The sequence below is a fragment of the Cucurbita pepo genome, chromosome LG15 (genome assembly GCF_002806865.2).
Source record: "Cucurbita pepo subsp. pepo cultivar mu-cu-16 chromosome LG15, ASM280686v2, whole genome shotgun sequence".
NCBI classification, from domain to species: domain Eukaryota; kingdom Viridiplantae; phylum Streptophyta; class Magnoliopsida; order Cucurbitales; family Cucurbitaceae; genus Cucurbita; species Cucurbita pepo.
Genome location: NC_036652.1, coordinates 1,529,510 through 1,552,992, shown reverse-complemented (window position 1 = coordinate 1,552,992; position 23,483 = coordinate 1,529,510). Strand labels below are relative to the sequence as shown.

The window sequence follows — 23,483 nt, the reverse complement described above, 5'->3', positions numbered from 1 at the left end:
CCAAAGAGGACAATATCGGCTAACGGTATGCTTCCGCTGTTACACTTATTTTTCCATAATTCAAACAATGTTGCTCATTGATCGACTGCTCATGCTCGGATAGATCAACTCACTAAGGTTGGTATCAAAGAAGTAATGAAGTATAACAATTGTGGGTATGAAGATCTGAATTTTCGATTTTAAAAGGAATGCATACTAATTACAGTCATGTTCGTGTTGACACACTATTATTTCATTGAGCCATATGGGAATCCATCAACTATAGGTCATTCCAATTTAGACTTAGAGTTGTACTCTGATGTACGGTAGAACAAGTTATGTCCATTGATATAATCCTTATAAGCAAGTTAAACGTTTACAAGTTGTTCGTAACTACATCTGGGTCAAAAGTCTGTTTTACCCTAAAATTACATCTTTCGCTAGGGGTATACATTCAACCCGACAACCCGGATCAACCCAACCCGAACTATAAGGGTTGGGTTGGATAAGCATTTCGGGTAGGGTTGGGTTCATTTTTCTGAACCCGAACTGAATCGGTTCGGTTTCGTGTTCGTGAGCAAAACCTTCGGGTTGACCCGAGCCAAATAAAAATATAAAAAATATATTAAGAATTCTTTCATGTTAATGGGTTTGAGTGGTATTGAGGCCAATCTAAAAACAATCTAAAAACATTCACGCTCGAGTTCTCAGGAATTTTTATATATTTTTTATTTTGGTTATATACAATATCTTTAAACTAATCATTTTTATTGTTTATTTAAATTCAGTATCTATTCTTATATTTTTGTTACTCTAACCAATTTTCAAGTTGTCTTTAGTTTCATGACAACGTTGAACTAGGTTAATATATTACAATTTTTTTTTTTGTTTTTTATTAAATTTATTTATTATTATTCTTTTTTTTTTCAATAATCATATATTGATTTGTGTTTGTTTGTGAACTTTTAATATATTTTATCTAAAATTGTATCTGAATCATTATAAACCGTGTTAAATAAAACTTAAAAAAAAAAAAAAAAATTTACAACTCAACCGGACCCAACCTGAACCCAACCCGAAAATAGAGGGTTGAGTTAGGTTGGGTTGTGACAAACTCTTAAGAGTTCATAACTCACTGAAGATTAAGATTAAGTTGCATGTGATCATCCTCTGAAATATTAATCTTCTCAATTAACGAATTTATTAAGAGAGATTAAATATTTCTTGGTCCAGTCTTATACAAACTCATTGTATAGGATACCCCCACTTACATGTCTCCACATGAACGATTTGAATCAAATTATTTGTAACGATTACAAAGTGGGTCGTACCAATAATGTTACCAAGATGAGACACCCAACCTTATCCATATACTATTGACCCTTAAAATTTATACGCCATAAGAACGATAATAATGAGTAATACGTTTCAACCAATTAAACTATAAACCCCTACGAATCTCTACATGCAATTTGCTAAAAAAAACATATCGTAGAACAAGAACCTAGGCTCGATGCAAGAGCAGTATCAAATTGAGTCAAACTCGCAATATTAGATATGATATCAAAATAACATGGTTCAAGGTTGGTCCGTGAGAAATGAGGGACATACTTCATCATCGAGAGGGGAAACAACGTGGATCGCCTACTAAGAACCCTAAACGACCGTTTAGTGATAAAAGAGTAATGAGAAGAGATGACACCCGAGTTTACACTAATTAACCTAATGTAGATTAGGTCAAGTTCTTTTGAATGACAACTCACAAATGGTTCTTGTCAAGCTCTTCAATGGAGGAAAAGCACACTCACATGCAAAGGTGATAGCCCACACCAAAATTGTCTCTTTCACGTCTTTCTTCTTTAGACAAAACCAAAGGGGCACACCAAACCACGTTCACCATGTTTTTTTCTTTCATTTTGTAACACCAAAACTTGGCGACCAAGTTTGGTTTAAATGGGGCAATACTGGCTAAGGTTGTTCGGGCTCGATTAGCTAGGGTTTATCTTTTCTGTACGATAAGTAGGTATGAAGATTCGAACCTTCGAACTTGAAAGAAAAATATATGTCAAATATGGTTAAACTAGGCTTAGTGTATGTGAGATCTCATATCAGTTGGAGAGGGAAACAAAACATTTCTTATAAGGGTGTGAAAACCTCTCTCTAGAAGACGCGTTTTAAAACTGTGAGATTGACGGCGAAATGTAACGGGCTAAAACAGACAATATCTACTAGTGGTAGACTTGGGTTGTTACAAATGGTATTAGAGCCAGACACCGAGCGGTATGTCAGCGAGACGCTAGACCCTCAAAAGGGGTAGATTGTGAGGTCTCACATTGGTTGGAGAGGGGGATGAAGCATTCATGTGTGGAAATCTCTCCCTAGAAGACGAGGCTGGAGGTGAAACGTAATGGGCCAAAACGGACAATATCTACCGGTTGTGGGCTTGAGCTGTTACAAATGGTATCAGATCTAGACACGGGGCGATGTGTTAGCGAGGACACTAGGCTCCCAAAAAGGTGGATTGCGGGGTGTGGAAACCTCTCCCTAGAAGACGTGTTTTAAAACCATGAAGCTGACGACGAAACGTAACAGGTCAAAACGGACAATATCTTATAATGATGAATTTGAGTTGTTACACTATGGCATCATTTTAATATGGTTGGTACAAAGGTATTAGAAAATTTATGTCACAAATCAGCCTAAACGAGACCATAGAATCCTATTTATCTATGTCACAAGCTACCAACTTGAAAGAATCACTAATAGAATGCCACGTCTAGAAGCTCACTTTCCACGTCTCGAAGCTCACTTTTTCCATAAATGAGATAAAAATGAAATTGTGATGTTGGGATCGTGGATGGAGACGAGCGATATTTTAGTAGTGAAAGAATCATCTTATCACCCAGAAGAATGATTATTACGAGCCATACCTGAATCTATCTACCGACATTAGAGATTAAGTTATTGATGGGAGATGGGTCGAGAAATATAGAACGAACTCATGTGACAAGTCGTAGACCTAAAAGAATCACCAATGAAATACTACATCTAGAAGCCCGCTTACTCCATAATTTAGACAAAAATGGAATGGTGATGACCAGATCGTGGGTGTTGATGAGTGATATTTCAGTAGGTAAATTAATGTCTTAAATGACAAAATAATCATCGTATGCTACAAAAGATAGATAATTACGAGGCATACTTAGCATTCATGTATCCACTTCAAAGAAACTAATTTAAGACTACCTATACACGGTATGGATCGAGAAAAAAGCGTACGAGAATATGAAATTCAAACTCACGTGACAACCCACGAACCTAAAAGAATAACTGATGAAATACTACATCTAGAAGCCCGCTCACTTCGTAATTTAAATAAAAAATGGAATTGTGATGCTCGGGTCATGGATGGAGACAGGACCTTTATAGTAAGTAAATTAACAACCTAACGGAAACGACAATCCATACTATTATAAATAATAGACAGGTCAATTTTTATTTATTTATTTATGGTTAATATAATTGATAATATTTATTTAAGATCATTATAAATCTTTAAATTAATAAAAAAAGATTTTAAATTTTTATATAATAAATATTGTTTTATTAGACGTTATTTTAATATTCACAATTTGTTAAATTTAAAATTTTATTAGATTTAGATTTAATATATTTGTAAATTTGTAAAATATCAAAGTAATAACTTATTAAATAAATTAATGTTTTTAAAATTATTTAAACCAAATAGACATATAATTAAAAATTAACTATTTAGGCCTATATCTAAAAATGTTTTAAAAAGGATATCAAATTTAAAAACTAAAAAAAATAAAATTTAAAATATTGATTTTATTTTTTTTAAATAACCTTTTTAAATAATTTTTTTTTTATTTTTTAATAAAAACATTTGAATTCTCAATCAAATTATAAAATAAAAAATAAAATTTTCGAAACTATTTTAAGATTCCAAAATTGGTAATTAGTTTCAAAAAGTCGGAAAAAAACAAAAAAAAATTGAAACAATATTTATAAACTTAAAACAAAAAATTAATAATAATTTCATTTTTAATTTTGTATTTTTTAAATTTATATTTATTTTCTTCCAATTTTTTTTTTTAAATATTTAGATTTTAAAAATAAAAAAATATTTAATAACTATATATATATATATATATATATATTTTTTTTTTTTTTAAAATTTAGTTTTTAAATATGGAGAATGAATGAAAAAAAGATAATTTCCCGGTGGGACCACCGCCATTCTCTTCTTCTACTCTCCCAATTCCCCTAACCATCCGACGCCGTTTTAAAGCACGTGGTGGACACACGGGAAAAAAGAGAGAGAAAAAAAAAGGAAAAAACCTTGCGGGACCACCGCCATTCTCTTCTTCTCTCCCAGTTCCCCCAACATCCGACGTCGTTTTAAACACGTGTCAGACACACGAGCAAAAAAAAAAAAAAAGAAAATTTCCTGGTGGGACCACAGCATTCTCTTCTTCTCTCCCAATTCGCCTAACCATCCGACGCCGTTTTAAAGCACGTGCCGGACACACGGAAAAAAGGGAGAGAAAAAAAAAGGAAAAGCCTTGTGGGACCACCGCCATTCTCTTCTTTTCTCCCAGTTCCCCTAACCATCCGACGTCGTTTGAAGCACGTGTCACACACACGGGCAAAGAAATTAAAGAAAAAAGAAAAAATGAAAAAAGAAAATTTCCTGGTGGGACCACAGCCATTCTCTTCACTCCCAATTCTCCTAACCATCCGACGTCGTTTTATAACACGTGTCAGACACACGAGCAAAAAAATTAAAAAAAAAAAAAAAAAGAAAATTTCCTGGTGGGACCACAGCATTCTCTTCTTCTCTCCCAATTCGCCTAACCATCCGACGCCGTTTTAAAGCACGTGCCGGACACACGGAAAAAAGGGAGAGAAAAAAAAAGGAAAAGCCTTGTGGGACCACCGCCATTCTCTTCTTTTCTCCCAGTTCCCCTAACCATCCGACGTCGTTTGAAGCACGTGTCACACACACGGGCAAAGAAATTAAAGAAAAAAGAAAAAATGAAAAAAGAAAATTTCCTGGTGGGACCACAGCCATTCTCTTCACTCCCAATTCTCCTAACCATCCGACGTCGTTTTATAACACGTGTCAGACACACGAGCAAAAAAATTAAAAGAAAAAAAAATAAAAATTCCTGGTGGGACCATAGCATTCTCTTCTTCTCTCCCAGTCCCCTAACCATCCGATGTCGTTTTGAAGCACGTGTCAGACACACGGGCAAAAAAATTAAAGAAAAAAAGAAAAAATGAAAAAGAAAATTTCCTGGTGGGACCACAGCCATTCTCTTCACTCCCCAATTCCCCCAACCATCCGACGTCGTTTTAAAGCACGTGTCGGACACAAGGGAAAAAATATTAAAAAAAAAAAAAAGAAAAAAAAAAAAGGGGTTTTAATTCCTAATTCCAAAATCCTCCGATTCTCTTTAAAAACGCCTCTGGATCATTACGTCCGACTTCTTCTCCAACGCTTCATCACATCTCCCATTTCCCCCCCCCCCCTTACTATGTTTATCCTCTCTTCTTCTTCTTCTTCCTTACCTTCTCCTCTCTCTCTCTCTTCCTCTAGGGTTTCTCTCTCTCCTCCCTCCTCCTCTTCTCTCACTCTCCTCCCCCTTTCTCCCCACTTCCAACCTCCCAACCTCGCCTGCTCCTGCTCCGTTGCTTCCAGATCAACGGCGGAGCTTCTGCACGACTTCAAGCACTCCGCTCATACCGCTGCCTCCGCTGATGAAACGAGGAATCACCTGCCGCATTCCCGCGCATTCCTTGATGTTCGCTCTGAACAAGGTTTTTTCCTTACTTTTCTTTTATTTCTCGTGATTTATTGTTGTTTACATTGCGAATGGGGATGTAATTAGAAACTGGTTCTTCAAGTTTGCTTAATTGTTCGATGGTTATGACTCGGCTTTCGCTAGATCCGTTTATTGGATTCTTATGTGCTTCATCAGCTCAGCAATTTTGTATGAGCTTGCTAGTGTTTTATTTTTAGTGAGATGGGATATAACTTTAGTTACTTATTGTACCGGGAAGTAAAATCTCTTTTACTCCACCTTTTGTTGTCTTATATCCCTCTCCTGGATCAGATGTTGTCAGTATCCATTATCCATGTTCTGTCTTGTCCTGGGAAATTAGGGACTTAAATGATGTATTTTGTTGAAGTTTCTTAGTCTGAGGCAATGATACCCGCACCCACCCTTCGTGTAATAAACCACTCGGTGGTAGTTCAATTTTTTTTTTTTTTTTTTTTTTTTTTTTTTNACACCAATCTTTCTTTTTAATACTTCTTGTTCCTCTGATTTATTTTTTTTAGCAATTTTTCTTTTTTTTAATAAAAAGAAAGCAATCTTGTTTAGGCAATGTGTAGAATGTTGATTTATCTTATCTGCAGAGTTGCTCTCCTACATCAGGAGGGAGGCAGAAGCTGGAAGGCTGCCTTCAAATGTTGCTGCAGGAATGGAAGAATTGTATCAGAATTATAAAAATGCCGTAAAAGTTCCCTCTTTGTTGGTTTTCCCTCTTGATAAATTCATCAGATGTATTATTTTGTTTGATGAGTGTTATTCTCTGACTTGCGGGAACTTCTCTTGGATTGTTCAGTGCTTCCGTTCTATCAAATTCACTTGTTTCATTCGCTTATTCATTTTGATTGTTGCTTTTGACTTGTTCCTTGGATTTATTTGCAGTATTCTCTCTAATATCTTGATTAATTTTTAAGGGATTTCTTAGCTACATTAATTAATTTCAGAGTTTCCATGCTTAAATTCTGTAATTCTGGTTATTAGAGGAATCTAAGTCTAAGAAGTTCCATCAGAAATGATTATAGTTCGCGTTGGGAACAAATTGAGCTGAGTGAATACAGATATTGTAAGGAGGCAGATTGGACGTGCATCATTTAAGATAACTTTTTCTTGACTACTCTTACTATTTATTTATTTTTTTATTTTAAAAATAAGAGACATAAGGTGCTTGCAGTGACCAAAATGAAGAAACACCCAAGGGCAGGGAGTCGAGAAAACCCTTCGGACAAGGAACTAATTAGAGCCTACTCATTGTTGAGGCATTTATACTATTGACTAAGGGTTATGTTGGTTGGTTCTTTGTAACTTAACCTCTTAGAAAGCTTACATACTGTACTCTACGCCATTGTCATTTTACAATCTAAATAATCTTTTTTAAAGTTTGTCTGCAACCTGTAGAATTTTCCCATAAAAGATGTAAAAATGTAATTGTTTGATGAAGTGCAAAGATGCTTAGAAAATGAAATGTAGATGTTGGATCATAAAGTGAAGGGATGACACTGTTATGTCTACGTTTTGTCTATGTTCTCCCTTTGACTTGTTGTAACATCGTGCACCTTAATTGTAAATCTAGAATTGCTTATAGAATCAACATTTAGATACTCAAGCAGCCTTGTCTCTGTCCTTGGATTCACTGAGCGAGGGTTTTAGCTATCCCAATACAAGACCTCTTTTATAGAATGTTCTCTTCCCTTCTAAGTTCACTGTCTTTTGTTTTGCTTTTGTTTTTGTTTTTGTTTTTGTTTTTTTTTTTTTTTTAATCACGGTGTATTTTTAAAGTATTAATTCCATGTCCCTTATTTTCAGGTTCTTAAGAGTGGAAATCCAAAGGCAGATGAAATTGTTTTGTCTAACATGACTGTTGCATTAGATCGCATATTGCTGGATGTGGAGGTAGTATATGATTTTATTTCAACTACAGTATGAAAAAGCTTTTAAGAAAGACAACTGAATGTTCTCTTGTCTGAGACATAGCAGTAATATTTCAGGAACCTTTTGTCTTCTCACCACACCACAAAGCAGTTCGAGAGCCTTTTGATTACTACACGTTTGGTCAGAACTATGTCCGTCCACTGATTGATTTTGAGTAAGTTGGAAATTTGGTCTTTCAATCGGTATATCAGATATGTTGTTATCCACTGGTTCTGTTTACTCTCTTATGAGAAATTACATCCCCTTTTTTTTTTTTGGGTACGTTAGGAAATGCTTCTTTTTGAAATAAACATGTTTGAGCTCTGACTTTTCAGAATTGTGATCTGGTGAATTGTGACGTTTGCGAATCATAACTTGGTCTTTGCTTTTCAAATAAAGCTTAGATCATGATTGAGCAAGTCCATTTTGCAAGGGTGATTATTATCATTATTATTTTGGTATTTCTCAAGCTTCATTGTTTTAGGGAAAAAAATCTTTCCATGGATGGCATCACAGGTTGCAAGTTTTCATCAATTCTTTTTATCTTGTGATATTGTCATTTTTTATTATTTGTTTTCCTAATCTGGACTGTTCATACGTGTGATCAAAATAACCGATCAAAATTTTATGATCAATTTAGAGATCGATGCAAGTGTTGACAGTGAAAGCAATCTTTTCTATGATCAATTTAAGTTACCTGTTGACTTAACGGCGTTAGCTTCTTTCCTGTATGTTTGCCTCTGTCCTGATGCCTTATAGAAATTTTTCTGCAGAAATTCATTTGTTGGTAACCCTTTTCTTTTCAAGGATATAGAGGAGAAGCTCCATCAGGTATCTATCTACAAGGTTCATCATTTCTCTATTATGTGATGATTTTGGGTTAATTTTGCTGATCATTGCTTAAGTTTCTTTAATGATCTCGATAAAGCGAAGATAAGTCATAAATCTCCCCCATTAGTTCAACTGTCACGTTCAAATATATTCTTTCATTGCCGTATCCAAGTAACAATCTAACCGCTTTAAAATAGATTGGTATGCTAATTCCTAGCATTTATCTAAGCTCTTCTTCTGTACCATTGTAAGGCCCTAAATTTCTGACTCAGAGTCTACTAACGTCTCATGCTCATCATTTATGTAGAAATATAATTCTTAAAAGCAAACCTCATCATAGTATAAATGTCGAAAACATTTAAAACATCCTCTTCCCTAAAAAAACATAGCCATGGTCTTACGTGTTTAAATACGAAATACTGAGATTTAGAGAAATTAAAAACAAATACAAAATAATTTAAAACAATGAAAGGAAAAGCAACCTATTCTAACTGAAAACTAGGAATTTAAATATGAGTCACCCTATGCATGTGCCATAGTCTCTGTTTGCGATGTCGCCGTCCTCCGTACAGGTGCGACTTGCTTTTACTTGAAAAATGATGTAGCACACGGTCTGAGTATTTCGAAGAATACTCAATAAGTGGCCCTCTATAGGGGGCCATGCAAATGCAAACATATGCAATCATGCTCTTGGGATCTATCTCTAGCTCATCTAGGGGTAGCCTTTAGTCTCGAACAAATTGGATGTGTAGTACTTCTCTACACACGACCCACACGTGCGAGTGGAATCCCCAAGGCGCTCGCACACCCGTTGGACCCTTTGGTCAAGCTAATTTGTAGCGACGTCCAGAGGTCAGCGGAACCCCATAGTATCATGCTCCTCATGAACACCCTGCTCAGCATACTGTGCACGTCCACACTCATCATCTCTGGGGGAAGTATCCTCATGCTTATGAACATACAATATGCATGAGGTCCCTCTAATGTCTATCTTATCATCTCTTCTGACACAACCCTCTAGTCTCATCTCTTTGTTACATTAAATAACACATGTTCATGGATATTTATATTTATATCGTTTTCATGCTCTTAGGGTCGTGTCCTATGTCGATCTAACGACATGATGCAATATGGCATTCATCATCATATAACATGCTCAATATGGAAAACATCATCATATTAAGATAAAACGTCATGCAATCATCATACTCATCATATTGCCATAAAGTGCCTCAAGCATATCAAGTACGTCAGTCATCGAAATATATATATTACGCACATCATCAAGCATCATAACTCATACATCATCGTATAATAGTATACGACATCATACGATACAACTCATACACCATCATAACTCATACAATTTCTAACCTATCATATAGTAAGGCCACTTACTTGGTTGTCTTTAGCTAAAGTACTCCCTAATTAGCTAAACGTAAGCTTTTGTTCCTCGAGAGCTGCTCCAAAGGTTGATGGGGTTCGCTTTCTATCGCACCGTTCGTCACCTTTCGTTGGTATTTCACATTTTAATTAATAATCCAACTAACAATGTGAAATACGACTCTAAAACGGCCTAAGTAAAAATCGAATTCCACGTTTTTATTGTTTCTAAATTGTGGTTGGTAGTAAAGCTTAAATTTAAAAGATGTCAATATTATGTTATGCTGCTTGGATCATTCATTTCCAATATTTTATATTTTTTCCTTCTCTGCCTCTGTTTTACTTTGGTTTAGTTTACATTACTTTAAAAAAAATGGCTATTGGCTAGACTGGTTGTTATTTAATTTCTAACTAAAATCTAAATAATTGTAACAAAATTTGAATAAACGAGAAGAAAATCTAAGATATAACTTACTACGATTTCTCGAGGACATGGGGATCATTTTGGTATTTCTTTTCCAACACTTTAAGAGATTTGTAAGGAAATTGATGAATTCTGACAAAAAGAAAATTTGGAAATTGACTTACTGAAATGGTCTCGAAACAATAACATTACTTTTTGTGAGCTTGAATCTGTGCAGTACCACGGACAGAACAATGTACATTATGTAGGAGGTTGTTAGGAGGTTTATGTTTGTAAAAAGAAATATTATGGCAGAATGGAATTTATTTATTTATTATTATTATTTTTTTTTTTTAAGAATGTGGATTGGATAGTGGAATTGTGGGAATGCCCTTTTTTTTCTTCTGTTTATTTTATTTTTATTATTATTATTTTTAAAAACTTAACGGGACGTTACATAAAGAGAAGCAATTCATTGAGTTCTGTTGTTTGATATTTTGCTGACTGGTTTTCCTGTTTCTCTTTTGCGACTTGTAAAACTTTATTTCTTCCAACCTGTTGCCATGCTGAAGGCCTCTGATTGTTCATGACATTTCATTTCAGGGTCACAATGTTGTCTTGATATCAAATCATCAGACTGAAGCAGATCCAGCTATTATTTCATTGTTGCTTGAAAAGACAAGTCCATATATTGCTGAAAACATGGTACGCCTACTTCTTTTCGGTATACCCCTGCAATGTTCAGCTAAAATTTTGAGGGAATTTAGTAAGTGCTGGCATAAACTGAGTATCTTTTCTGTCTTGCAGATATATGTAGCTGGGGATAGAGTTATTGTAGACCCTCTTTGCAAGCCCTTCAGCATTGGAAGGTTCCAATATAATGTTCCTTTCAATTTATCAGATTGTATATGTGATATCTACGGGAAGGAGAACGAAACACCCTTTTTAAAGGTGTGGAAACCTTTTCCTAGCAGACGCATTTTAAAGCCTTGAGTTGAGGGGAAGTCCGAAAGGAAAAGCTCAAAGAGGACAATATCTGCTATTGGTGGGCTTGGGCCGTTCCAGTATATCTAATTATTTAGCTAAACTGACTCAATTTACAAATGCAGAAATCTTATTTGTGTTTATTCAAAAAAGCACATGTTTGATATTCCCGAGCTTGCAGAAACAAAAAGGAAAGCAAACACACGAAGTCTAAAGGAGATGGCTTTACTTTTAAGGTACCTATACCACTAGTAGCAGCTAAGGGGAAAAAAAGCTTGTTTTTGTTAGATGAACACAACTCGTTTTTGTTAGATGAACACAACTCTCCACAGTGGTATGATATTGTCCACTTTGAGCATATGCTCTCATGGGCTTTGCTTTGGGCTTCCCCAAAAGGTCTCATACCAATGGAGAGAGTATTCCTTGATTATAAACTCATGATCATTCTCTAAATTAGTCGATGTGGGACTTCCATCCAATATCTCCCCTCGAACAAAATACGCCTCCCCTTAATTGAGGCTCAACTCCTTTTCTTTTGGAGTCTTAGTCATTTTTTACTATGCCTTCGAGGAGCCTCGACTCCCTTTTCTTTTGGAGTCCTTTGTTCGACATTTAGGGATTCTATTGACATGGCTAATTTAGGGCATGGCTCTGATACCATGTTAGATGAACACGACTCTCCACAATGGTATGATATTGTCCAGCATGGCTTTGCTTTGGGCTTCCCCAAAAGGCCTCATACCAAATTGCGCAAAGGCTTCTAATTCGACAAATGGAGAGAGTATTTCTTGATTATTATAAATCCATGATCATTCCCTAAATTAGCCGATGTGGGANAAAAAGCTTGTTTTTGTTAGATGAACACAACTCGTTTTTGTTAGATGAACACAACTCTCCACAGTGGTATGATATTGTCCACTTTGAGCATATGCTCTCATGGGCTTTGCTTTGGGCTTCCCCAAAAGGTCTCATACCAATGGAGAGAGTATTCCTTGATTATAAACTCATGATCATTCTCTAAATTAGTCGATGTGGGACTTCCATCCAATATCTCCCCTCGAACAAAATACGCCTCCCCTTAATTGAGGCTCAACTCCTTTTCTTTTGGAGTCTTAGTCATTTTTTACTATGCCTTCGAGGAGCCTCGACTCCCTTTTCTTTTGGAGTCCTTTGTTCGACATTTAGGGATTCTATTGACATGGCTAATTTAGGGCATGGCTCTGATACCATGTTAGATGAACACGACTCTCCACAATGGTATGATATTGTCCAGCATGGCTTTGCTTTGGGCTTCCCCAAAAGGCCTCATACCAAATTGCGCAAAGGCTTCTAATTCGACAAATGGAGAGAGTATTTCTTGATTATTATAAATCCATGATCATTCCCTAAATTAGCCGATGTGGGACTTCCATCCAACAGTTTCTATGCTGTGTTTTACCCGTCATAAAATTGTCGATTCCAAATATCTTAAATTTATTGCTCTTTTAAGCCTCAATATGTTCTTTCCTATTTTCCATTTTTATGTCTTCATCAGCGGTAAATTTTACATAGGGGTGGATCGCAACTCATTTGGATTGCACCAAGTGGTGGCCGGGACCGATTGGATCCATCATCTGGAGAATGGTCACCAGTAAGTTCTCTTTACCTTGAATAAAGACGAATATGCAGAGGCATATCTAATTTCTCGTTGCAGTAGTGAGCTTTGGTTAGTAATTCAGTTTAAAATATTCATTCTTGTGTTCTGATTTTTTATGTCAGTGGTTTGTGTACTGNCCAATATCTCCCCTCGAACAAAATACGCCTCCCCTTAATTGAGGCTCAACTCCTTTTCTTTTGGAGTCTTAGTCATTTTTTACTATGCCTTCGAGGAGCCTCGACTCCCTTTTCTTTTGGAGTCCTTTGTTCGACATTTAGGGATTCTATTGACATGGCTAATTTAGGGCATGGCTCTGATACCATGTTAGATGAACACGACTCTCCACAATGGTATGATATTGTCCAGCATGGCTTTGCTTTGGGCTTCCCCAAAAGGCCTCATACCAAATTGCGCAAAGGCTTCTAATTCGACAAATGGAGAGAGTATTTCTTGATTATTATAAATCCATGATCATTCCCTAAATTAGCCGATGTGGGACTTCCATCCAACAGTTTCTATGCTGTGTTTTACCCGTCATAAAATTGTCGATTCCAAATATCTTAAATTTATTGCTCTTTTAAGCCTCAATATGTTCTTTCCTATTTTCCATTTTTATGTCTTCATCAGCGGTAAATTTTACATAGGGGTGGATCGCAACTCATTTGGATTGCACCAAGTGGTGGCCGGGACCGATTGGATCCATCATCTGGAGAATGGTCACCAGTAAGTTCTCTTTACCTTGAATAAAGACGAATATGCAGAGGCATATCTAATTTCTCGTTGCAGTAGTGAGCTTTGGTTAGTAATTCAGTTTAAAATATTCATTCTTGTGTTCTGATTTTTTATGTCAGTGGTTTGTGTACTGGTCTTCTAATTTCATGCACATACCACAAAAATAAGAACAGGAAGGGGAATACTGAACAGTACTCTTATTATTTTGTAGATAAGGGTACAACGAAAATTTTTGGCCTGTCTTGGTTAGAAGATCTCCACGATAGTAAGGAGTGAATGAGGTGTGGGGTTTCATAGTTCTGTGGCCTCTTCCCCTTCACACCTTATCTTGGGACTTCCCCATTTTCATTCTCTAAATCAATTTTTCGTAAACATAGAAAAGGACCAACAAAAGCCTGTTCTTTACTCCATTTTGTACACTTTATTTATCATTTCTGTAACGGCCCAGATCCACCGGTAGCAGATATTGTCCTCTTTGGACTTTCCCTTTCGGGCTTCCCCTCAAGGCTTTAAAACACGTCTGGTAGGGGAAGGTTTCCACACCCTTATAAATGGTGGTTTGTTCTCCTCCCCAACCAATGTAGGATATCATAATCCACCCCCCTTCGGGGCCCAGTGTCCTTGCTGGCACTCTTTCCTTCCTCCAATCGATGTGGGACCGCCTCCAAATCCACCCCCCCGCCACATGTCTACCCCCTTTCGGGAAACAGTGAGAAGGCTGGCACATCGTCCGGTGTCTGGCTCTGATACCATTTGTAACGGCCCAGATCCACCGCTAGTAGATATTGTCCTTTGGGCTTTCCCTTTCGGGTTTTCCCTCAAGGCTTTAAAACACGTCTGCTAGGGGAAGGTTTCCACACCCTTATAAATGGTGGTTTTTTCTCCTCTCTAACCAATGTAGGACATCACAATTTCTTCTTGTGTTCGAATCTCTTTTAGTTCAGTCTATGTCTTTGAAATTGTTATATTCAATTATTTTATATATACAAAAGTAGTTCGTACTGATATTAGAGGGTCAGGCACCCTTTGATGCTTCTTCAATGGACAACATGAGAAGGCTCATTCAACACTCGGGTGTTCCTGGGCATTTGTGTCCCCTTGCTTTATTATGTTATGACATCATGCCACCTCCTTCAAAGGTATATATAACCTTTCATTCCTTTTTAATTTCATTACATTTTTATATATTAATTAACTCTTCCTTTTTTCCAGGTAGAAATTGAAATTGGAGAAAAAAGAGTGATTTCCTTTAATGGGGTGGGCTTGTCTTTGGCTCCTGCAATCAGCTTCGAGGCCATTGCTGCTACCCACAGAAATCCTGATGAGGTCTGTCTGATCTTTAAATTTTTATGGAGTATAAGGAGGTAGTAAAATATTGTGCTCGATTTATTGTTTCGATTCGTACGAAGTAAACATACTGTTAAATCTAGGAGTGTGAGAATTTATTTATAAAGCACAAATACAATGTTTTTTGTTCTCATTAAACCGGGGGTTTGGCAGGCTAGGGAGGCATACTCAAAGGCTCTGTTTGATTCTGTGTCCATGCAATATAATGTGCTCAAAGCTGCTATTTACGGCAGACAAGCACTAAGAGCATCAACTGCAGATGTCTCTTTGTCGCAACCTTGGATCTAGTCATTTGCAATCGTTTTTCTAGATCAGTTCATTATATAATCAGGTACTTCAAATCCTGATATTTGCTGGAAATCCTGAAAAATAATAGAAAAACTGTCTAACGCCATCGATGTTTGTGATTATGATTAGTTGATGCAGAAACCAATAGTCAAAATGAGCATAGCTTAGTAAATTAAGCATGGCTTAATAATCTAAAAGTTGATAACTCGATCTTTCACTCTTTTACATTTCGAATGGATTTCTGTACCATTTATCTTTCCATCTTCTTTTACAACGTGCAGGTCATGACATAATTTGACACAATTTTGCGACTCACAGAACAACACTGGTCATTCAATTCGTGCACGAACTGTAAGAGGAAATCAATTCTGTCACTCGTCATCGACGTCTCGAGGGAATTTTGCTGATTTACAGGCCTGTCCCTACCCCAAGGCATGTGCATTTCAATAGACATTGAAGCTGCCTCAAATACTTGGCCTCTTGGTAATGTACAGATCTTTCATCTCTTAGGATGGACTCATTTTATATATAGGTGTATATGTTCACTGCCATTTTCATGTTTATATATCTCAGGAATTATTAATTTTCAATTTGTACCATTTCTTCTCTTTCAGTCTGATACTTTTGGATATATATATATATAGATCGTTATAGAACAATACAATAATTTTCTTCAAATTCTCATTCCTGTATGAGTGTTAGAAAATTGTTCTTTTTGGGCTTTTCGTTTTAGTATCTGAACATTGGAATGTGTAACCAAAATCTATAAGCGATATGGTTGTCACAATGTGACTGACAATGTTTTCCATCAATTAGATGTATGAGAGAGAAGAAAGAACGAGTCTCTCAATCCGTATCGAAATTCAGATTTCATCCTTTGCCATATTGTGCTAGACGTTTGATTCATCTTCTTACCACGACCTACTGATGGCAAAGGCAAACATAACGGAATGACTATTGCAAACCCAATACAATACAAAAAGTTGATTAGTTGCAGGTGCGCTTTTTATGTATTTCAATCACGCTTACTATAAGTTGAATTATACATCAATTTTATAACTAAGACCTTTTGAACATCTACTCATCGGAATACTATTGAGGCATGAATTTACGTTTGTGTCGAGTCATTTCCACATATTGTATTGGAGTCTGACCCTATATATCAACCTAACTCATGGGACGCTTTGTAATATTGAACCACCTATGCCACTTGACATTATCCTCAAAAATTCATTTCTATTGGAAGACGTCTAAGACACCCGCTTATACCATAACATATACGCGTCTAGGACACCCGCTTATACCATAACATATACGCATCTAAGACACCCGCCTATACCATAACATATACGCGTCTAAGACACCCGCCTATACCATAATATATACGCGTCATGAAGTAGTTCACTTAAGCCAAGGGGCTTGGAATGTAGGTTAAAATAAGTTGATAGTAAACTTATATGATATCAATTTAAATTTGAAGATAAAATTATGAACTTTCGTGATCTAAGTCTCGATCTAAATTTTTATAATATGAAAGGTTGTGGGACAAGAATCGTATAATTAAAAAAATTCTAAATATATCGTATAATTAAAAAAATTCTAAATATAAGTGATTAAATCAAACTTTCAAATCATGCCAACTAAATTAAAAATACAAACGAATAAATCATTTTAATTATTTAAATAAACAAAAATATTAATCCAAATTCATGTGACCAGCAAATACTCCACTCTTCGAAGCAAACGTCAATATCAAAAGTCCACGTGGCATGGGTCATCAATCATAGAAGCATGGTACAGCTGTCCTAGACAGTTACATCCCCTAACTAATTTATCCACGTGGCTTTGTTGATAGCATGAAAATATTAAGTTTTAATTACTTACCATATTAACCCATAATGATATTTAAAAATTAACTAATTTTTATTATAATTATTATCCTAATCAAATAAAAAATCACAATAAGAAGCTGAGAATAATTTGAAAATAAACAAATATATTTATAAAAGTTTATTATTGAAACAACATACACCAAATTTATAAACAGACTAAAAAATTACTTACGTGCGCACACATTATTACATACTAGATTCATTGTTCAAAAAATCACTTGGGTTCTTCTTGTTGCGCCGTTTCGAGCGACGGCGATGGCTACCGCCGAACTTTAGCCTTCCAGTATTCTTGAAACGCTGTTGTTCAGTTAAAATAATGACGCATTCAGGAGGCGGAGTAGGGTATCGGAGTAAATCGTAACAGTATGAATAGTACATATAATGCTCGCGAAAGTTGCGCATGGCAGCGCGACGCCCCGCGGTTATAGTGGCAAAGTCTCGAGCGTTAAGACGGGCGTTGAGCTTGGTGCAATTGGAAGCTTCTAGAACTTCTTGAATGGGATCAGAGGTGCAACCATCCAAAACAAAGTCCTTGAATTCAGAAACAAAGGGTGCATATTTATAGTTAACTTTGTATTTGCCTCCTGAGGTTGCCCAATTGCTGGCATCCCAAATTGTGGCGTATAAAGACATTGGCTTTGATGGGTAATCTCCACCCATTGCTTCATTTCTCACCACTTCTCTAATGGGAACTTCGTCAATGTAAAATCTACAGAGTTTCAAAAAAAAAAAAAAAAAAAAAAAAAAAAAAAAAAAAAAAAAAAAAAANCAAATTTTTCTATCATATAGTTACTTTTCTCGTGAACTTCATATTACAGTTGTTTTTCGTATATATATATATATATTATATTATATTAATAACTACGTTTTAAGTCAACATTAAACATAACTTAATGATTATACATACACATATATACATACACACACAAACATCATATGAATAACTATGTTCTAAGTCAACATAAACATAAACATAGCTCAATGATTATATGCATGCATACATACACACACGAACATCATAACTATGTTTATGTTTACGTAGAACATAGAACTTAATGATTATATATATACATATATACATACATACACACACGAACATCATATGAATAATTATGTTCTAAGCCAACATAAACGTAGCTCAATAATTATATATATACACACACATACACATACACATACACGAACACCATATGAATAACTATGTTCTAAGTTAACATAAACATAGCTCAATAATTATATACATATATACATACATACACACACGAACATCATATGAATAACTATGTTCTAAGTCAACCAAAACATAGCTCAATAATTATGTATATATATACATACATATATACACACAAACACACGTGAACATCATATTAATAACTATGTTGCAAGTCAACATAAACATAACTAAAAATAATAATAAAATAAAAATAAATAAATATATATATATATATAGTTGTTTTTCTCGAGGTTAAAAGTTTAAATTAATTCTAAATAACGAACTTATTATCATAGTACGCATCACAATTTCCGAGAGAGAGGTGATAAATTAGGGAGCGGAAGAATTAAGAGGAGACCCTAAACAAAAATTCTTATCCGAAGTCTTAAAGAGTACGCAAAGCAATGGCATCACATGGATCCATCTTTTGTGAATGGGTAGTGTTTACTTTGCCATGTGATCCAAAATTGTAGCTTTGTTCACAAATTCACACTAAAAAAAATAATAATAAAAAGATGCTGACTCTTGACTTTGCACCATGCAGTTCATTCAATCATATGGTATTAGAAAACACCATGTCGATTCAAAATCAAAAGATTAAATGACAAACAAACCAAAGAGGGAATTACTTAATAGGAACTCACAATTAATAAATTCATCACTTCAATTATTACTAAAATGATTCATAAATGAATTAGAATAATAAATGCATCACACTTACCTTCTATGATCAACGATTAAATAGTTTAATATTTGTAATTTAGCTAAGATTTAATTTTAAAATGAAAAAAATATAGAACCAAACAAATAATACTTTGTGTTTTTCAAACCAGAAAACCAGAAAGTCATCATTTGTCATTCTCAGTTACCATTCATGTAATCAATTCCTCAAAAGGAAAACTGAAATAATGAAATTCCTCAACCGATTTAGAAAGAAAAACTGAAAATGACCAGAAAATAATTTATGTCGATCTTTATTTAATGGCCACTCAATTCACGATGGAACCAAACCAACCATCGCCATCCATCAAATTCTACACGCAATCCACCCTTTCCAATTACCATTACCATTTATTATATATATATATATATATATCTATACACGTTTTAAAAGTTATTGTAACGAAATATATACGTTTTAAAAGTTAATTTACGAAATACACTTCAAATTTAAGAGTTAATTTACGAAATATACTTCAAATTTTGGGTAAGTTTTGATAAGATTTTAATGCTTTATTTTTTACCTTACTTTATAAATGAGTTAAAAATATACATTTGAATTTTAAAATTATTTTTTATTAAAATAAAATATAAAATTTGATGTGACAAGCAAAAATTAGAAATTTACAAATATTATACAGAATATTATAAAATTTTAAGATCGTTGTTACCATTTTTTTCAATTTTACAAAAAAAAAAAATAATAAATTTACAATATATACATATATATGGTAAAAGTTAATTAAAATTATTTTTTATTAAAATAAAAGATAAAATTTGATGTGAAAGTAAAATTTAGAAAGTTACCATTTTAAAAATTTTAAATTATATTGCTAAAATCAGCTATACGTGTTTGAATCAAATTTCAAATTTATTAGCCCAAAAAAACTCTTAAAGAATTTAGAAATAAAAAATAAAAAACTGAAAACAAAATTTTAAAAGTACCGTTAAACATAGAAATAAGGTAATTTAGTATTTGAAAAGTCCATAGAGATATATACTTACATAATATTGTGAGCGCTCCAATGAATGCTGTATCGGTGGAACTCCTTGGAAGGGTCGAACCAGAGCCGGTACCGCTCCTCCCGCCCCCTGTTCGTGCTTCCGTTTCCGTACAGATTTGTCTGAAACCTCCATGGCTTCCCGTCTATGTTCCCTAAGAACTCAAAGTCCAGCTCGTCATGATTCTTCTCAAATACGTCTCCGTTCGAGGTCTGTTCCGGACGAACATGCACGAAAACGAAACAAAATTCAACCGCGATCATCATTCGCAATCATGGAGGATAACAAATTAGGATGAAATTAGTAAAAGTTCTCATTCAATTTCCTTAGAGTGTTTGTTTAATCTGAAATTGAATCGATACATTTCTAGGTTTTCTGTTCGATTAATTCATTCAACGATTACGACTCCTGTTTGACCGAAATTTCTTGTGGAAATTATCTTTTCAACATTCGCGGCTCTTAATTTTTCTCAGCAACCAAAAAATTAAGGCGAGATTAAACAGAACTTCATCCAATCGCTACTTACGGAGAAGGCTACAACGATTCCTTTTACTCAGCAACCAAACAATTAAGGCGAGATTAAACAAAACTTCATCCAATCGCTACTTACGTAGACGGCTACAACGATTCCTTTTACTCAGCAACCAAACAATTAAGGCGAGATTAAACAAAACTTCATTCAATCGCTACTTACGTAGAAGGCTACAACGATTCCAGCGGTGTAATCGGACGGCAATTTGATTCTGGCGCTGAAGAATCCATGATTATACATCTTCGACGAGATGAATCCAGAGCCTGAAAATTTCATTAAAATTGAAAAAAAAAAAAAAAAAAAANCTCAGAAACAGAGAAATTTCAAATAAAAAAAAAACAATACCGGTAAAGCGATCGAGGAGAAGTCGAACGGATTTTCCGTCAGGAGAACGAACAAGATTGCTATCTCCAAAAAGAGGCGATAAACCTTCATTGAAACGGATTGTAGTAACATTGAAAGAAGCATTTGCAACAAAATTACAAAAACAAAAGATCATCAACATCCGAAGAAGAAACAGATTGGAGCCTCCATTGCTACACAGCCAAGCATCCATATTCTCTCTCTCTCTCTCTCTCTATCTATCTTTCTCTCTCTATATGTATATATTCCCTCTCTACTTCTGCACATATATATATATACACACAAATATTGTTCGTAAAAGAGGAAGATGAAGAGAAGAGAGGTTTGAAATTGAATGCTTAATTAAGTCTTAGATGAAATTAAGAAGTTGCTGACGTGTATTCTTTTAAACAGGAAATGACAGATTTACCCTTCTTTTTTCGCGATATTTCGGAAAAGCCACTGTTTCATGAGATGGATTTCTAAGTTCGGTTCCTTATCCTTTATTCAAATAATAAATCTAATTTATAAAAGGAATAAAAGGAATATTATAATATATATATAACATTGAATTAATTAATTAATTAATTAATTAATTATACTTATTTTTATTTTTATGTGTATTTATTTTGATTATCCATTCATATTGCTTACAATAAAAGATTAAATTTCTTAATTTGAAAGTCACGAAAAGGAGTTTGACACCTAAGATATTTATATTTAATTACTATTTTTTTTTTAATATTCCACGTTGTATAATGATTATTTTTAGATATAAAAATTAAAATTAGAACGAACAAATTTAAACTTATCTAATTAATCTCTGTTTTAACTTAAAATATTAATTTATCTAATTAAAACAAGATAAATACTATTCTTATTGATTTTAGAAAGTACAATAACGACCCTACTGTTTCGGTTTAAAATAAGTTCGTTACTATATGTTTGTCATGACGGGTTGAAGTGAAAGTACCTAAAAATTCGTTTTAACCTCGTGGATTTTAACTGTAACAGCTTCAACCCACTATTAGTAGATATTGTCTGCTTTGATCTGTTACGTATCTCTCACGGTTTTAAAACGCATATAGTAGGTAGGGAGAGGTTTTCACACTCTTTTAAATAATGTTTCGTTCCCCTCTCAAACCGATGTGAGATCTCACAATCTGAAACGTGTGTTTGTCGGGAGTTAAATATCCTAATCATTGGACTGCGAATGGTATCAGAGCTAGACACCGAGCGGTGTGTCAGCGAGGACGTTGGGTCTCGAAGAGGGGTGAATTGTGAGATCGCACATTATTTGGAGAGGGGAACGAATCATTGTGTGGAAACCTCTTCCTACTAGACGCATTTTAAAATCGTGAGAGATACGTAACAGGTCAACCCCACTATTAGTAGATATCGCTTTGACCTATTACGTATCTCGCACGGTTTTAAAATGCATATAGTAGGGAGAGGTTTCCCTACTATATTTTCATGACTGCTTTTATGGACGATACTTTCTCTTTCGATTAGGGGTGGATGCAAAGTACTTGTCTACACACATGCATGAACCAACTAGGCGGGCTCGTTAACGTTCCACTTAGGTTTGACTACAGGCTAGCGCAAGTTCACGCTACAAAAAAACCAACGAAAAGGAAAGAAACGTGAATATTATCATAGTGTACGTTTTCGTACCTAACATGTTGAAGAGATAATTCATGACCATATAACATACAACATGCATGAGGGTCGTGCATTCAACCACATCATGATTCAACGACCTTTTTATTATAAATGTTTATGAACATTTTAATTATTCACGACCTTTTTATAGAACTTTTCATGCTATGCACAGGCACTCGTATTCTATATATATATATATATATATATATATATATATATNTATATATATATATATATATATGTATATGTTACGTGACTAACTATTATTTTTTTTTAAAAAATAATAATCAATATTTTATATTGAAATATATTCGCATGGACGGAATAATTTCTAAATCAATTGAGTTTTACTCGATAATAATTTAATTAAAACGAACGGGATAATAATTTTATTTTTTAATAATAATAATTTTATTAAAATAATTTGTACTATATATTGACGTGGATTTTGTATACGATTATCATGACTAAAAAAATCCATAATTTTGGTATGATTTATTAATTAAAACTATGGAAAAAAAATCAGAAAAATAAATATATAATTTTTTAAATGAGCTGGTGACAATAGATTTCTATTTTTTTTTTCCTTTAATATTTAAAAAAGGAAAATGACGAAATTAGGACAAGGTGTTCCCATCCAATAAAATATAATTTTGATTGTCTAATTTAGTCATTTAATTTTAATTATTTTGAGTTTTAAAAACTTGCATTATTAATTTTAAAATTTAGATAAAAAATAAAATAAAATATAAAATCATTATTTTTATTGAC

General features: G+C 34.4%; 2 protein-coding genes across 3 annotated transcripts; one reads left to right on the top strand and one right to left on the bottom strand.

The window, feature by feature from the left end:
• The first annotated feature begins 5,525 nt into the window (after window positions 1-5,525).
• Window positions 5,526-16,425, top strand: LOC111811599 (glycerol-3-phosphate acyltransferase, chloroplastic-like). Of its 2 annotated transcripts, XR_002817570.1 has the most exons (14): window positions 5,526-5,823; window positions 6,425-6,522; window positions 7,641-7,727; window positions 7,823-7,920; window positions 8,519-8,576; window positions 10,966-11,067; window positions 11,170-11,231; window positions 11,472-11,582; window positions 12,898-12,976; window positions 14,734-14,853; window positions 14,927-15,040; window positions 15,215-15,392; window positions 15,631-15,832; window positions 16,166-16,425. XR_002817570.1 is itself a non-coding variant. In XM_023698529.1 (13 exons), exons 1-12 carry the CDS (start codon window positions 5,541-5,543, stop codon window positions 15,347-15,349), a joined length of 1,347 nt encoding a protein of 448 aa, XP_023554297.1. In that variant the 5' UTR covers window positions 5,526-5,540; the 3' UTR covers window positions 15,350-15,392; window positions 15,631-15,980. The 2 variants fall into 2 exon arrangements, 1 of the variants encoding a protein (XP_023554297.1); XM_023698529.1 differs by lacking the exon at window positions 16,166-16,425 and having other exon boundaries at window positions 15,631-15,980.
• Window positions 16,426-17,336: 911 nt separating this feature from the next.
• LOC111811177 (probable xyloglucan endotransglucosylase/hydrolase protein 30) lies at window positions 17,337-21,325 on the bottom strand. Its single transcript, XM_023697926.1, has 4 exons — window positions 21,054-21,325; window positions 20,871-20,971; window positions 20,180-20,388; window positions 17,337-17,950 (listed from the first exon to the last, which is right to left on the bottom strand). Exons 1-4 carry the CDS (start codon window positions 21,262-21,264, stop codon window positions 17,428-17,430), a joined length of 1,044 nt encoding a protein of 347 aa, XP_023553694.1. The 5' UTR covers window positions 21,265-21,325; the 3' UTR covers window positions 17,337-17,427.
• Window positions 21,326-23,483: the final 2,158 nt, after the last annotated feature.